This window comes from Centruroides sculpturatus, unplaced genomic scaffold (genome assembly GCF_000671375.1).
Source record: "Centruroides sculpturatus isolate CEXI.00-Female unplaced genomic scaffold, Cexi_2.0 scaffold164, whole genome shotgun sequence".
NCBI lineage: Eukaryota > Metazoa > Arthropoda > Arachnida > Scorpiones > Buthidae > Centruroides > Centruroides sculpturatus.
Genome location: NW_019384679.1, coordinates 558,689 through 576,394, shown reverse-complemented (window position 1 = coordinate 576,394; position 17,706 = coordinate 558,689). Strand labels below are relative to the sequence as shown.

Below are 17,706 nucleotides of genomic sequence, written 5' to 3'. Positions count from 1 at the left end.
CATGCCTCTAAATCAACAAAAATGTGGTTTAAACGTAAAAATATTAATCTGATGACATGGCCTGCTAGAAGCCCTGACCTGAATCCGATGGAAAATCTTTGGGAGATGATGGTTCGTACAGTTTATGCCAATGGAAAGCAGTTTTCCCACAATTCATGATTCGAAGGCAGCAATTTCAGATGCTTGGGATAAACTTAGGATTGAATTCCTTCAGAATCTAATTGAAACAATGCCTAATCGAGTATTTAATGTAATTAAGTTAAATGGTGGTTACATTGGCCATTAAATTGTAAGAAAACTTTGCAATTTGATACCTGTCCGGATAAATATGTAACAGTTTTTTTATACAAAATTTTCAAAAATATTATTTTCAGTGACAAAATGTTAATGTTTGATTAAAATTCTTATTTTGCAGTGTGGAAACAAGTAAATCCATGCTATTTTTAATGAAACATTTGTCACTTAATGCAGCAAATTTGGGTTTCACTTTAATTTTTTCGTGTCCGTATAAATTTGAAACACACCTTATGCTAACAGAAAGTAGAACAAAGTAGGAAAAGTAGGACAAGTGAATGGGAGTCCTGTATCCATTTCCAACAAATATTTATGTGCAAAAATGATTATTCAATGATTCTTATAGAAACAAAGTACTCCTTGGATAATGGAGATAAAAATATGACAAAATGTGATAACAATAATTCTACACTGAATTTTATTCTTTATCAATTCAATATTTCTGTTACTGTTGGATATTATTCATTGCATAATATTTCTGAAATAGTAGACAGTATTACAGACAAATCAAAATTGTCTAGATCTATTATAATACAGTCGACCCCCCTATAAGATATAGATACGTTCCAATTTATTAGGAATCCGATTTCTTACAAGTCGTTCCAATCACAGCCCGACACGTGTCAAGTTTACAGACTACGGCTGATTGAAAGGTTTTCTTCCATAAAATTAATCGATTCTACACTAATCCGACTCAACATTTCCAAAATACATATATTTTTTCTTAGTTTTATAGGAATCGTAATTATAGGGACCGTAATTATAGGGGGGGTTGACTGTAGCTGTTTTTTTCTTAGTGTTATGAATGTAACAAGCCAAGAAGTACAGAATCACATTTTTTAATAAATGATAGAATTTAACATTAAATGCAACAAGTCAGTAGCTGCTTAAATATTGTTTTAATAATACATTTTTATTTGTCAATGGTCACTTTCCTCAGATATGTGTAAACATTAAATAGGGTTTTTGGAGTATTAAAGGATTAACTATATTTTAAATGATTTGTGCTTCAAATAATACATTATAAAAGCTTCAAGACAAAATGTGTAATAATTAAATACATAAGTTTTCAGGTTACATTGAAAAGTTTAAGTTATGTGACACACTAAAAGTTGTTAAAACATTGAACTGATATTAACCATAAAAGAAATAAAATTACCTTTATTATCAAGAAACATGTAACCATCAAATTTATCTTTGAAAATAAATATATCATTGGGATTTAAAAAGTTGATATAACCTCGTGAAAAAGCATGTTGGCCAAGGCTGAAAGAAATAGTATTAAAATTTATAGTAGATATAATTTATTTTCCACACTAAAAAACTAATTTTTAGTGAAAATGAAATATTCATATATCTGAAAAAAATCAATATTTTATTTTCATTAAATTCAATCATTTTTATTTTATACAGTTTTTATATTAAAGAATAAATCTGATTTCTCTAAAATGAGTCTACATATAAACTTATTATATAGTAAACAAATAGCCTAAAGACTAATATTTGTAAAATATTTAATATACAGTACTTTATTATATATTTTAATATAATGACAAAAGTATGTTATAAATTAGTTATATTATTGATTTTTAATTTTCTAATTCTCTTATTCAAATAGTGAAATGTTTTTAGAATTAGAAAATTTGTCATCCTCATATAAATATTTAAAAGTAGAAATACTTAGTAAACAAAACTTATTCTAACACTTTGTAAACGTGCAGCCAAATTTATTAACTTCTTAATGTTTTCGGTCCTGTTAAAGGACCTTTATCAAGAAAAAACTTTAAAATTCAAACACAGTACATTTGCATAAACAAATAGGCTTTTCGAACGTTTTTGAACGATATTCTATTGAACATTAGGTGCGCCATCTTTATCAATAGCTAATATTAAAACATGAAGATAAAATAAAAAGCATAAAAAATAAAATAAAATTGAGACCATAAATGGAAAATAACTACAAACATTAAAAAGAAATTAAGACACATGAAATATAATGTATAACGTGTTACATTATATTTGTGTTTAACGTATAATGTTTGTAGTTTAACATATAATGGTTGTAGTTTAACGTTATATTTATGTTTAATGTATAATGTTTGTAGTTATTTTCCATTTATGGTCCCAATTTTATTTTATTTTTTATGCTTTTTATTTTATCTTCATGTTATAATATTAACTATTGATAAAGATGGTGCACCTAATGTTCAATAGACTATCATTCAAAAATGTTCGAAAAGCCTATTCATTTATGCAAATGTACTGTGTTCGAATTTTAAAATTTTTTCTTGATAAAGGTCTTTTAACAGGACTGAAAACGTTAGGAAGTTAATAAATTTGGCTGCACGTTTACAAGGTGTTAGAGTAGGTTTTGTTTATTGAATAATATGCAGTCTTGGATGAATAGAAATACTTAGTTTTGCTAAAATGCTGTAACAGAATTACAGCAAAAAAACTTAACATGGTGCTTCTACTTAAAACTTATTATGCAAAGCCTCAAGTTTTCATGTTTAGTTTAGTCATTATTTACTTTAATAGAACAGCTTTTCACAGTCATTACCGAAAGAAATGTGCATAATAATAATAACATAAAATAATGTATTTGCATTATCAATGCAAGTAAACAGCAGTTAATAGAAAAAATTAATATTTATTAATATGTGAAGAAATTTTTCAAGCAAATTCTCTATAATACATATAATAAGTATCAAATAGGAGTAATGTATGTTTTTAATCTGTAACTTCATTACTATGCAATTACTTTATGAAATAATTCCATTTTTTAAATAAACACATGACAATGACTAAATTTCTAAATGGGAAAAAACAATTTGACTCAAAAATTATAAATTATAACATTGTAACTGTCATTTTTAACTTATTTACAGAATAATTAAATTGATTATAACTTTAATCATATGAAATATATTTATGTATTTTTTTTTAAGTTATAAACAAATTACAAATTATTATTAGTTTTTACCACTTAAATCTTTCAATGCTGTAGTATTTTTGGTACTTTTCAGTTAACCAGATGTCAACTTATATCTACAACAAAGAATAAGATTCAAGCTCTGAATGAGGAGTTTCATACCACCCCCAGAATTGTTGACCCTTTATGTGATATTCATCTCAGAAGGTCAGTTTTTAACATGTATCAGTCTACTGCCTATTATACATGCTTCCCATGTAGACATATGCCTGGGTGCTTGCTATCACTCATATCTCAGCAACCAGTGGAAGCCAAGCACCATACCCCCCTAAATCTATATAACATGAAGTACTCCACAAACAGTCAAGTGGGCTAAATTGTTAAACTCAATAGTCTTTCACAATAGTCTTCTAACATCCCATTAAAAGTACTGTATTTTTAAATAATGAATAAATTCCAATTTTAATTCTCAAATGTTTTTAACCATTCAGTTATCTTTAGGACAGCAACATTAGAAATAGAAATTTATACAGTGGTCTCTCATATGAGGTCTGTTCAAAAAATACGCGGACTGACGTCATAAAACAAAATGTACTTCATGTAGAAGTTACATGTCTGGGTTCCCTTCAAAGTACTCTCCTTCCCAATGCACACACTTATCCCAACGGTGTTTCCACTTGTTGAAACAGTCCTGGTATGCTTCTTTTGTAATGTTCTTCAACGCCTTCGTCGCATTTGCCTTAATCTCGGGAATCATCTCAAATCTTCTTCCTTTCAAGGGTCTTTTGAGTTTGGGGAACAAGAAAAAGTCACAAGGAACAAAGTCAGGTGAGTAGGAGGGGTGGGGAAGAACAGTGATTGAGTGTTTGGCCAAAAACTCACAAGTTCTGAGGGCTGAATGGGCTGGAGCAATGTCGTGATGGAGAAACCAGTTGCCATTCCTCCACATTTCTGGCCTTTTGTGACGGATGGCATCCCTCAGACATTTCAGAATTTCAATGTAGTAAGTCTGGTTCACTATGGAGCCTTGGGAGAGGTACTCATGGTGAACAACACCCTTAGCATCAAAGAAAACTGTCAGTATCACCTTAACATTGGATCAAGCTTTTTTCGATTTGGGGGATCTCTTGATACATGCTGTAAGCTTCATAGCAACATCACTGTAAGCCGTGTTGAGCATAGCAAATGTTTCAGTTGCAGATTTTCCAAGTTTAACACAAAATTTCACAGCAAGTCATTGCTCCATCAGGTCATTCATTCTGAAATCCGACAAATGAAAAAATCGCACTTCACTAAAAACCACGTAGCTAATCAACAAATAAAGATATCTGTAATCGGGAAATGGCTTTATCACCAGACAATCTGTACAAACCTAGCGACACCAAGCTGATTCCCCTGGAACCAACTGGAGCCACACAATTCAAACAGTCCGCATATTTTTTGAACATACCTTGTACTTCAAATTTAATTCATTCCAGGAGACCATTTGAACTCTGAACCATTTGAAATCCAAAAGCAATGTTTCCCATTAGATGGAAAGTGAATTAACTGATTCCCAGAACCTAAGCAATAACCATTTCAACAAACTTAAACAGCAAATACACATAATTTAAGGTAAAAATAACATAATTAAATGCCCTAAATAATAAATTAAAACATGAAAACAATGAATAAAATATGTAAATACTATATAATAAAATGACAATTGCATTTACCTTACCTCACTAAAGTACAGTAAAAGCAATGTTTACAGGCTTTCTCACAAATAATCCTCTGAAAATTTCAATCAAAGAAAGAAATGCATTTGTAAATCTTTTCATCCATATGGCCCTTGTAGGTCATTTTACTGGCCTACACACTGTTGGATTCCTGAGCACCATATTTTAGCTGTAATGCCATCTCCTAAAGGTAACTCCTCTGGATGACAATACATCTACCCAAGATCAGTACTTTCAAATGTTGGTAAAATAATCTAGTCATTTTTATTGGCTTGAGAACCAAAAGTTACCAATTTTGCATAGGCTTGGAATCCCATATGGTACAGATATCCATTTGTACCAGTCTTTTTTGTTATACTTTTTGTGTTTGTGTGTCTACATTAAAAAAAACCTGTGGCTAGACTTGCCTGGCTATCAGGTATGGCTCCTTGGCAATGGTGCACCAGTTCAAAGAATTGGTAGGGTTTTTTCACCATAAACTAACGCAAGTACTCCATAGCCTCTTGGCATAGTTTTAAGAGTTATCAAATTGATTCTAGTCATGTCCACCAGTGGCTGAGCAGATAAAACCACTGAACGGTGGTAGTTGGTTGTGGGTTCATGTCTCGCCAAAGGAATAACCATGTGGAGTTTTTGGGGTTTTCTTCAAATTAGCAGCACCTAAATAGCAGCCAGTTCTCACAAAAGATCTCCCAGGATGCATTCCCTCCAGCAGATTGCCCATGTGTCATATTGCCTTAATTGAATAAAACCAAAGATTCTAGTTGCAAATTCTACATGTACCCCTTATCATAGGAATAAACATTAAAAAAGCTTATTCTTTAAGAGTTTGTTTTGTTTCTATTAGCCTAAAATGAAACAAAACAAGATTGCTCTAGAAATCAAACTGTTTTTGGAAAATAATCTAAATCCTTGCAAACGTGTTGCGTAATATTTGAGTGAGCATAATTCAGCAAACATGCACATTTAAGATATTTTAATTTAGTTACATAATGACAACCAGCTAATGAGCTAACAGGCTAACTTGCATTCCATAGGCTTGTATAATTCTAAAGTTATTACTTATCAAAGTGTGGCTTTTGTGTTGCACAATCAAGACATCACTGTGTTTAATGCCACATTTTTGCCTTAGCAGAGTTGGGCAGAAAAATAAAACTATATATTTCAATAGAAGGAAAGATGCTCTTTCTAATGCAGCATAAAACAAATTAAGATACCCCACATGGTGATATTTGTCTGTGAATATTGGGTCTCAAAATTTTTTTTACATTTTTCAGTGAGCATATTTCTAAAACTATGACAGCTATAAGCTTGAAATTTTGTATGAATAATTACCTTCTTATACAGTTTTAAAATCCAAAGTTTAGCAGTAAAAGAATGTTTTCTTTCCAAGTTACAGGAAATTGAAATGTGGCTTCTGTTTCACAAGAATGAATTTTTTTCAAACATTGGTGACGATTTGTAAATAGAGTAAATTTTGCTACACACTTCTGTTAGCACATCTGAATTGTCCATTTTAAACTGTCTTTATCCAAGTTTCTGCTGTAATTGCTCTTAGTCAAGGAATCATTAGACAACAAACTTGGCTGTTAAATCACTGCACACAGAGAGGTGGCTTAAGGTGTTTTCCCATTTTGACTTATATCTCAGGAACATACAACATATGGGGCTAATATTTTACATGGCTTAGTTTAAGATCTTGGGCTACTTTGTGTCAAATTTAATTGAAATCTCAGGGGGTCAAGCTGAAGATCTTGGTCACTTTACACGGAATGACCCAAAAAAGAAAATACTATTTTATAAGTACAGTAAAAAAAACATATCATTAAACAGAAATTTACCACAATAGAGGATATCATTCAAACAAGAGAAAATATTACATTAAGCTAATATGAACTGCACAGATAACTATATTTCTTGTCATTAAAAAGGGATTTATTGTTATATTAAAAATTGCTGTACAAAGATTTGTCTGTATAAAGCATATAGTATTGGTATGGCAAGCCCAAACAGGCATTTTTAAAACAAAAACAAGTAGTAATATTATGTTGTGTACCGTATGAATTATAATAATAGAGTAAAGACTAAATTAAAGATTAAATTTCAAAAAATGTTAAAGTATGAAGCATAGATCTAAGCAGACAATCATTTATCCTTAGAATTATATATTATTTTAATATCAGTTATGGGTATTTAGCTATCAAATAGTACAAAATATATAATAATAAATATCTGTGTTAATACTACTATTATTAATGTTTGAAAAATGTTTAAGTAAAAATCACTTTAAAAAATAAAAAAAGCAACAAACTACCAATAATAAGAATAAATGAAAATTTAGTAGTTGCATTTTACTTATTTTGTAAATTCTAGATAATTCATATTATTCTGCAAATCATATTATTCTGTAATTCATATTATTCTGCAAAAAGAAATAATAATATTTATGTACTTTATTTATGTTTATTCTTATTTCTATTGATATTTGTATAAATTCTTTTATATTCAAATTTAAATTGCTAACATTCCATTATATGTATATAAACTTACACATTTTACATTATGTTGCAATATTTATTTTCATATTTGTCCTGATGATAGCTACTGTAACTGTCAAAAATGTTTGACAAATAAATAATTTATCTGATAAAGGCTTATCTAGAGATTTTTGAAAGATTTAAGAATGAAACATATCAACAATTAAGAAAATACAAAAACAATTATATTTGAAAACTGGATCATATTTTATATAACAAACATATATAACCCCATATATTTTTGTATCTTAGAAAAAGCACGACACCGACCAATCTCACGATCCAACCGTAAAATTCATTAAATTATTAGAAAATATAGATTTAATAAATATTTAAATGTTTTGTCAATAATATAAATTTTAGTATACATAAATTAAATATTTTTATATATACAAATAATTTTACAGGAGTGTAATGAACGTTCAAAGAAAACATTCTTTTCGTTCACGAGAACAAGTTGTTAATCTTCAAAGCACTCAGAACGATTTTTAATCTTTTTGTAATTATTACTCCATTAAAAGCCATATTTTTCTTTCTCCGATAATAAATTACACTTGTCATCGAGATTCCGGAAGTGTTGCCATACGATTTACCTAACTACACATTTACCTAGCTAAAATATTAAATAATTAAGTTTATATGCAATCATTACTAGTGAGCACTTGGTGCATCATGACTATATGACAGGACTTGTGTTTGGAAAGAAAGATCCACATTATTTGCCAGCATGAGTGAAAATAGGAATGATGCTATTCATGCTAAAATTAGATTTAACCTAGATCCAGCCTATGTACATTTAATTGACCAACCTCATATCTGCCTTAACAAACTGTAAATAATCATTCTCAGGAATTGGAGAAATTTGATCCATAAATTGTTCTTCTGTCATTGTAGGAGGAAGTCTGCGAATAACAACCTGAAATATGGCAAATTCAATTAACGTAAAGCATAGAAACCACTAAAATATTCCTTTATTTTAAAAATTGGCCTCACTTTTGTTTGATAAACTTTCTCCTTCCTCATCTTTAATTTTCCATTATCTAGTTTATCTTCAGTACAATCCTCTTTGGATTTGTTTATTATATCCGAAGACATAATTAAAACAGAAGAATTTTTATATAAATTTTTTAAAATATTTGATAAATTGTTACATAAATTTCATATTCTAAAATAAATCTTTTAAGAAAATATCGAAGTTTGTTGTTATCTTTCCAATGTTTGATACATATTAAGTACCATCTGGTGTGAAAATAACAACGAACCTTCAAAAATTTTAACAAAATTATAAAATTAAATATTATTTTAAAATTAAAAGCATATTATTTTATAAAAATAAAAAATATAATTATATCTAAAAATTTTAAAATACAGTACATTTATATATTTTGTTTAGTTTAATTCTTAATTTTTATGAGTCCTTTTAATAGGTCGGACGGCCGAGCGGTCAAGGCGGTAGCCTACCGCTCTGGGAGACTCGGGCTCGAATCCGAACGGGTCGAAAAATCCCCAGGAATTTTTTCGGATATGTCTGACCCCGTCCATCACCACCCGACAGCCCCATTGTAGGCCTGGCCGATCCCATAATGGGCTTGCAAAAAAGAGGCCCTTTTAGTGCCAACAGGGCGGAAAGAGTTAAAAAAAGAGAGTCCCTTTAATTTAATACAAAATCAGCTGAACAATGAGTTGTGGCAAATCTTTCTCACCAGAAGTGTTTAAATTTATAACTATAACCATACGTTAATTTTGTTATTGTGAGCGAAAACAGATGCACTTATTTTAAAGCAATAATCGCGTTGTCTAAGATACACTTCTCGTCAGCCCTGTTATTCCATTTGGAAAACGTATTCATTTGCTCCTATTTTTGATTAACGGAGCCAGTGCCAAATCCTTAACTACGTTGTCAAAAATCTAATTTTTCGCATATTTGTGTTGTATGGAAAAATAGATTCGGGAAGGAACCTACCGTTAGCACAGCTTATTCAAACACTAATAGAGTCTCATTGGTTATATCAACGTAGCACAGACACGAAATATTTGAATTTGTCGTATAAATCGTCACCTTTATATCCCGATTATATTGGTTTTTCGATGCTAAATCTAAATGCATAAATGATTCGTAAGGTCGTCCTCGTCTTTAATATAGAAATGTTGCGAAGGCAACCAAAAATGGTACTTTGCTCTTCAAAAAGTACAGATTATTCTTTGATATATTGTTGCTAAAGACAATAGTTCCTATGGAACTTTTTTCGGGATTCCGCGTATCCGTTTCTTCGTAATCAAATAGACATTCTCGTTTTCTCCATCCAACACCTTTGAACACAAGAAGAATATTTTTACGTTAACGTTATTTTTACGTTATGCCTAAACGTGATACAGGGAAGCTACTGTGGTTTAATGCATTTCCAGTGGAGCACTACGTCACATTACCGCGAAAAGCTTAAAAAACCAAAAACTAAACTGAAAGGCGGGCCACCTTTAGGCACGGGGCCTGTTGCCCGGCTCTAACGACGGCACCGAACAAAGCCAAACGTTTCCGTTGATTCCAATGTAAAAGTGGACGATATGCACACATTAGCAGATGTAGTACCATCAATTCAGTGTTTTCTCCTATAGCGTGATGTAAATTAATGGTTAAGTCGAACAGTTATATCTTGATATATTACCGTAATAACCGGTTGAAAACAGTTTGGAACAATTTAAAAGGTAATAATTTTAGGTGACATGGAAATAATTTGATGCCAAATCAAACCAAAGGCTTTATTACAGAGACAATTCTTTATAATTACACTTATATCATTCAACAAACTATTTTCGTACGAAAATTTACAAATTCTAGAACAGAATCAAAACTAATGCATTGCAGTGAATGTCTTCTTCTATGACTTTAATTGAATCAAGTTATTTCGCAACTGTCTCAGGTTTTTTTTGACTTCTCCAAATGCATTTTCATCATGAAACTTCACCATCCTGAAAGCGACAAACAATACTTAACGACATTTATTCAAGTTTGTAATTCCTTATTAATAGTGAGGTTGAGGCCGAAGTTTTAAACGCGAAAACGTGTACGTCGGACGTTCAGTGCCGCTTTCCTGTAAGCCTAGAAGTTTGACAATGGTGTTTGGAATGTCGAGCATCGAGCATGATTCCATTGACTATCCAAACACCATTGTCAAACATCTAGGCTTACAGGAAAGCGGCGCTGAACGTCCGACGTACGCGTTTAAAACTTCGGCCTCAACCTTTCTAATAATTCCACTTACAGTTTCATAAAGCGTTTCGTTTAACGCAATTTTTATCTGCAAACTTTCGTTCTTCGCAAAGAATTTAAGAAAAATTTTTTTCTGTTTTGTGTATCAAAACTTCGTCTTTTCGTGTTTTTCAAGTTCAACGGACTTTCGTTGAATTTAGACGATGTCACAAACAATGGACACAATTTGAGAAAATTCAAATTTCAGTAAAAACACAATTCCGGAGAGTCCAAGTTCCAGGGATGACACAAATTGGGAGTCAAATTTGAGCGCAGATAAAAGCCGGAAGAGTTCAAATTCGGGGTAGACGTAATTCGAGAGTCCAAATTCGTGTAGACCAATTTGGAAAAATGATAATTTATTAAAAGACAATAATAATGAGTCATAGCCAGGACAAAGTCAAAATTGGGAGGTCATAATCGAAATTGGTATTGACGCAATCGGGATGTCAAAATCAGGAGAAGGATTCAAGTCATCGATGATTTTCAGAAAAAATCATATCTAAAAGTGAATGAAAAAGCAATATTTTAATTTTTACTTATAAATTGAAAATTATTTTTGTAATTTTAAAACTTTACTTTTTAGGAGATTTTTAGATTTTATTTATGAAGTTTTAAACTTTACAATTTCTTTTTGTTATTTTTTGAATATTTTTAAATATACAACAAACAACGAAAACAAATAAATATTAAATAAAAACAAAATTAAGAATAAATGCGATTATATACAAAGTAATTAAAGGTAAATACAATTAAAAACAAATAAATACGAATAAAGAAATAAAACGAAAAGAACTATGTACAGAATACAGAGATGAAAATCTCTGAATTTCTTCTGAATTTTGTGAAAATAAAAAAAAAATAATCAAGATTTTCCTATAAAATATTCAATTATTTAAATAAGAGTAGAAGTTTTTGAAAAATTATATATATTTTTTAATTTCATTTATTTATCTACCTCAATTTCAGTGGCGTGCCGTCTTTGTAAGCGGTGGAAGCGCCGCTTTCCTTGTATTTTCAAAAATATAAAGATATATTGTGCTATTATTTTCATATAATTAAAATTAATATTTTATTATAACCACATTATGTATCTTATTACAAATTTCTATACTACATGTAAAACAAACGACAAGATTGCTATTGTATATTCGAATATCAGTGGCGAAATGGAAGCGCTGTATTGTCGAATACGGACAGCTTCCAAACAGCCAGATTATACGCATTCGTGCATACGCTTTACAAAGCACCAACGTCGCGGTTTAGATAGTGGATGCCACACACCAAAATATCGTATAACGCTTCCAATGATTCCATCCAGGACCGGTTCCGGGCTGTTAGCCACTTGCGTTCTAGATATTTGGCCGCCCTCGCCCCATTATGTGAATCGCAAGTAGATTTATAACTTAAAATATTATTTTTGAAAAAGAATTTAAATAGTCCTTTTTCTCGCTAATTTCTAAAAATGTATTTTCCTCCCTTCTGCATCTCACATTAGCATTTATAATTTTTTTCATACCCTTAAAATTAAACCTTTTGCCATTTTATAATAATTAAAAATATCAAAAGATTATATAACAAAATTTCATAACAGATGGCGCCACACACAATTTTATTTATTATAATTTAATTAAAAGTATAAAAGTTATTTTCTAAATAAAATCTCACAACAGCCGAGAAAGTTACGCAACTCGTTAGTTTTGATCGATTCTTTTATAAAAAAAGAACAGTTACATTTCTTGAAACGAACGATCTTTTACTCAGTTTCAATATAGAAAAATCTATATTTGATTGTTTCGTGTAAAATACATACACGATATTTTCTATCGGTCAGGTGAATTCATAAAATTTGCTTATTTAATATACTAATTAACGTTTACGTAACTAAACCATAACACGCATATTTAATATAACCAACGTTCGATGACGTCAGGTAAGCGCTCTTAAAATGGCGTCGGATAAACGAAATATTACGAAATTCAGTAAAAATTGCACTGTCGGTCAATCGGAAACTTGGTCCGAAATTACTGGACGAACCAGAGGAATGATTTGTTCTAGTTTTGGGGGTGGCGACGTTCGATTATAGAAAATCTCGCTTCCAACCCCTTGTGGAGAATGGAAACCGAAGACAGAGGGTGATAGGGAGTCTCTCGATCCCAATCCGTCGTCATTCCGGGGATAGAAACGTAAAAAATGCAGATATTTAGCCTTAAAATTCAAAAAGAATCCATGACGTCAATCGCATTGGAATTCGTTACGCGCTTTTCTAATCTCCATAGAAACGGCAACAATTGCTGTTTCTATTGTTGCAACACGATTTTGCGTCACTTTGCACGTTTTTCGCTTGCTGTGAGGACGTGTGCGCTCTTTGCTCCTGTTTTCGCTGTGTTTTTTGCCTTCTTCAGTGTTCTTTTCTACCGGAACGTGGTTTTAAGAAGACTTGTGGACGCCGACGTTATACCAAGTAAGATTTTAACTAGAATTTATCTAGCTGTAAGATTTTATTTTCGTTTCGTTTAGTCCGACTTTCGGAGACGACATCGGCGTTTAAATCTGCCGTCGCTTGTGAATTAGGACTTTTAAACGAACGACCGAAGCGCCGAAAACGGATTAAGTATTTGCTCATTGGTTTATTCTCGTAATTAATTCATTTATATTTTATAAACACGGTCAAAGAATAAGGATTATTTATAGAAATTCAATTAAAAATTACTTAATACTAACTTTAAATACGAATTCCATCGTAATTTTAACTAAAATATACTCTGGTAACATTGATGGACGGAGACCGTATTCTGAAGCATGGGATGTTCGTTCGACAGGTCAAAAACTTCGCCCTTTGACCTCCGACTTCTCCATGCAATTTATGTATTAGTTTCAATGGAATTAAATTGTCTGCAAACACATCTAATACTAATACACTTAACAATTATCTATACAGGCTGGACACAAAGAATTCTTTTCCTTAGGCTCTTTGTCTCTTTCCACAAGGTGGTCTGAGTGCAGTCGATCTTCCACACTTACGTAACATTTAAGTGGCACAATGCTTTGTGTTACTTAAACGTTCGTGTCCCGAATGGGCACGTTTCACTTCTTCGTACGTTTGTCTTGTGTTTTGGTCGACTCGTTCGCAATTTCTTTGCACGAAACTCTTTTAAATTCCGTCGATGCGTTCATGTGACGTACACATTAGGGTAAATTGGTCTAGAACGAAACAATCGTTACGACTCGGGCTCGAATGCCTTTTCCTCATGGCTACGTGCGGCGTGTCTTTAATTTACTGTCGTACAAATACAAATTACACGTAAGAGAGTTCCTTCGTTCCGGGTCGGTCGTCTCTACTGCAAATACAGTTGAAACGTTCTAGCAATTTCCGGTAGGATATAACGCGAGCTATCCGACTTCCGATTCGTCGTGAGTATAATCTTGAACTTTTTCTGCGTTAATCGGTCCCAGAAGACATCTCGGCACGTCGTTCGATGGTCGGATTCGAATCTTTTAGACTTAAAAAGGCAGCTGCGGTGAGCATTTTGCTTTTTTCGAAGAATTTAGACATTAATTTAAGCTTTTGTTTTAATCGACTAATTGCAAATTTTCTTTTTTTCAGAATGAAGATGTTGGAGTGGTTTCGCCGGAGGTTCCGACGGAAGAATGCGGTGGCGCCGGAGGGAGGGGGTTCCTCGAACGGCTCCGGTGAGACGTTCGAGGACCGTGGGTTCGACCGTGTCTCTGTCGAATCGATTAGTTCGGTGTCGTTGGAGACCGTCGAACAAGAGGCAGTGGGTGGTGACGACCTTCCCCCAGTGCGTGTGGCGTGGGACTCTCCCGGAGGCGGGAGAGTTCTGAGTCCATTCCACTTGGTCAATGTCGTCAGGGAGCAGCCGGCCACAAGCCTTGTTGTGGAAGACGTAGAGAGTGACGTGTTCTCTTGGAGTTCGACGTCACTTTCTACTTTCGCGTGGTCTGCCTCTCTGTCGTCGCCATCGTCTTTCCGAAGTCGGAACGGGGAAGCATCGGAGGAGAGCGCCGCCGAAGTCGAGGAACCGCGGGTTTGTTGCTACGGGTGGCTACGGTTCCCTCGGCCTAGGCGGTGATCCTCTTCGATTTTCCCAACTCGTCCTTTTCACCCGGATGCGACATTCTGACCGGATTCGACACTTTCACCCGGACATGACCTCTTTACTCGGATGTGGCCTTCTCTTACCCGGATGTTCTCACGGACTTGTCTCCCGAACGTGACACTCGATCGACGACAACGGATTTGACTTCCGATTGTGACCACCCGGACTTGACACGCTTCTTCACCGGACGCGACATTCGGCCGACCTTTCTTCCCAAACAGCTGTTACGAGGATTGAGCTTCAGGTTAGGTTAGGTTAGGTTAGGTTAGGCTAGGCTAGGTCAGGTCCTTCGCTCTCCTCATGACACTGTTCGGGAAGAAAGACTATCTGATAAAGGTAATAATGTTGACCTTAGATAATAAAGGAATCAACTTCTCCTTTTCTCACTGTCTTTATGTTTTGTAGGAACATTTGGGAGGGAGAAGGATCTCCCAAATGTTCCTACAAAACACAAAGTTGAGGAGGGAGAGTGATTTTTCTCCCTCCCCAACTTTACCACGAAGAGGACGAAGTGGCTGGCCATTTATCGCACAAGTGAATGTTTTCCGAAATCTCCGATGGTAAGAACTCTTTCGTTTCGTTTTTTAACACGTCTCATTCTCGTATCGTAATTTACTGTTTTTCTGTTTTTAGACATGCCGAAGATGTTCTTGGATCGCACACACACGCACGCACGGATATAACATCACTGTACACGAAGATATACACCGTTTAACTCGAATTCTCGCACTCATGCATTTACACGTCAAGCGCCACGTTCTGTGTAATTCCACACAATGAAACAACCCGAACACACGCTTCCCACAAATCCAACCCCTGGGTCCTCGTCCCGGGAAGTGGAAACGCCAATTTTAAAGATTAAAACACTTTAAATTGGCGGCCGAAGGGGCTCTGGTAATCACACATCTTGCATGGATTAAATAGAATTTCGGACATTAGCATCAATAATCGTTTTGTGATGAATTTTTCTGTTAAATTTAGTGTGGTAAGAAATTATCTGCGCACAAATCACGCTCGTAGCATTGCTAACTCTTACTTAAGATCATTAAAGATCTTAATCTTTATACCCATTTTTGGTTTCTCAAGATCCACGATATGGGCTGCAGGACTGTATGACACAGGACTTGACAGACCGCCCTGGGTTCTTCAACAGCACGAATCGATGTCAGAGCGGTAGACCGAAGTCTTAACCGCTCAAACATCCAGCCGTCACCTTGTTATACTAGGTGTTGAAAGTATAACAAGTAGTGACACTTGCATATAAACAGTTTCTTATTGTACACTAGACACTTGCACATAAATTGTTTTTAGTTGGTCTACAATGTACCATATATCTTACACAATATATTATTTCGGTGAGAAATTGACACCATTTTGTTCAAGACGCGTTTTAGGATCTTAATAGCCAATTATTTCTAACACGACCGGATTTCAACAAATCTAACCAAACTTGGACCAAAGGTTAGGCCACATAACACATAGGAAAGATGGATGGGAGGCCGACAAAGTCACGCTTGGAACGACTCGGGGCCGGTTTTGGTAGATATGCAGTGCGTGCATGCACGCTGGTGGCCGATAGTGCTCTAAAAAATATAATTTTTCATACTATAAATATAATAATCAACTGGCTCCTGCCGGCCGTTATCTAACTCCTTTCGGGGAAGAACTTTTTGAATGATGTATAGTTAATCGGGACATGCCGCCCTAAGCTTTCTATATTTGGTCTTATGTTTCATGTATCGAACTCTGTTCTCGAGATTAAGTAAGTTAATAGCTTGAGAAACTCCAAAAAATGAAAAGAATATTGGATATGAATGCGAAGAGATGGTAAGCGATTTAAAATCAGCGTTGGGAAGAGTTTTGTTTAAAATCTAAGTATATATCGTATACCTTATAATCCTGGATAGAGAAGGACTTGCATCTTTTTTTCGCCTACGTACTGTACTGTACATGCAATCAAATGGCTGAGTGATCAGAGACAAATCCATTATTAAGGGAGGCGGACAATGGGTAATTACTGAAAAAGCCAAATCGCGGTAAGAATTGTCACGTGTGGGGGAAAAAATGGCTTGGGAAATATTATACTGTAATAATAAATTTCGTTGAGAAAATATGCTTCGACTGGATCTGGATTACAAAAGTTATTACATTTTATTCTGTGAGAAATCTCGTATAGGCTATATAGTCGTCGATTGTTTTGGACCCGGCTGAATTTGTTGCACGAGAATATCACTGATGTACTGTAAAATCCATCGGGTCCGCCCGACCGATTATATCGATAGTTATTTAAAATAAGCGAATAGAAAGAGCTTCCGTGAAAAATTATCATTTACAATAAATTCGAAACTGGTCTCTCGAGGCAAATAAATTCCCCGACTACGTCAATGTTTCTACTGATCTAATCGATTTGTTAACGAAACATAATTCTACTTGATGTAATGACATTATCAACAACTTTAACTGCTTACGTAATCGTATTAAAACAATCATTGATAAACATTTAAGTTAGAAAGTGGTAGGAAATTTATAAGTTTACGGATTCTAAGAGGAATATTTAATTATCTTATCCCCGCTGACGTGACGAAATAAGATATTGGCGTGATGTAGCAGAATCCAGCGAAGAACAGAACAAACTTTAATACTTTCAAAATTAATTGTAATTGTCAAAAATATGAGTCATAGTCAAAATAAACACTTTTTTATATACAGTAGACTTACGTGTGAATCTTATTTTAAACTTTTTTTAGTGGTAGTGAGTAACCAACACTGAGAAACAAGATTAAATAAGAGTAGAAGTTTTTGAAAAATTATATATATTTTTTAATTTCATTTATTTATCTACCTCAATTTCAGTGGC

The 17,706-nt window shown here is 33.5% G+C and overlaps 2 protein-coding genes and 1 long non-coding RNA gene across 6 annotated transcripts in view; 1 reads left to right on the top strand and 2 right to left on the bottom strand.

Moving 5' to 3' along the window:
• LOC111626927 (regulator of nonsense transcripts 3A-like) overlaps nt 1-8,712 on the bottom strand; it is a 20,956-nt gene extending 12,244 nt beyond the window's left edge. For all 4 annotated transcript variants that reach the window (XM_023370450.1, XM_023370451.1, XM_023370452.1 and 1 more), the window contains exons 1-3: nt 8,475-8,712; nt 8,291-8,397; nt 1,454-1,560 (exon numbers count right to left, since the gene is read on the bottom strand). In XM_023370450.1, coding sequence (XP_023226218.1) covers nt 1,454-1,560; nt 8,291-8,397; nt 8,475-8,576 — 316 coding nt within the window. In that variant the 5' untranslated portion in view covers nt 8,577-8,712. The remainder of the gene's footprint in view (nt 1-1,453; nt 1,561-8,290; nt 8,398-8,474) is intronic.
• A 2,404-nt stretch (nt 8,713-11,116) lies between these two features.
• Nucleotides 11,117-17,706, bottom strand: part of LOC111626925 — an 18,899-nt gene continuing 12,309 nt past the window's right edge. Inside the window, exon 4 of the transcript XR_002756947.1 lies at nt 11,117-11,230. The gene's annotated coding sequence lies outside the window, so the exon portion shown is untranslated. The remainder of the gene's footprint in view (nt 11,231-17,706) is intronic.
• Nucleotides 12,484-15,352, top strand: LOC111626926. The gene is made up of 3 exons (XR_002756948.1): nt 12,484-13,192; nt 14,336-15,185; nt 15,255-15,352. It is a non-coding gene; the product is annotated as an uncharacterized LOC111626926 (long non-coding RNA).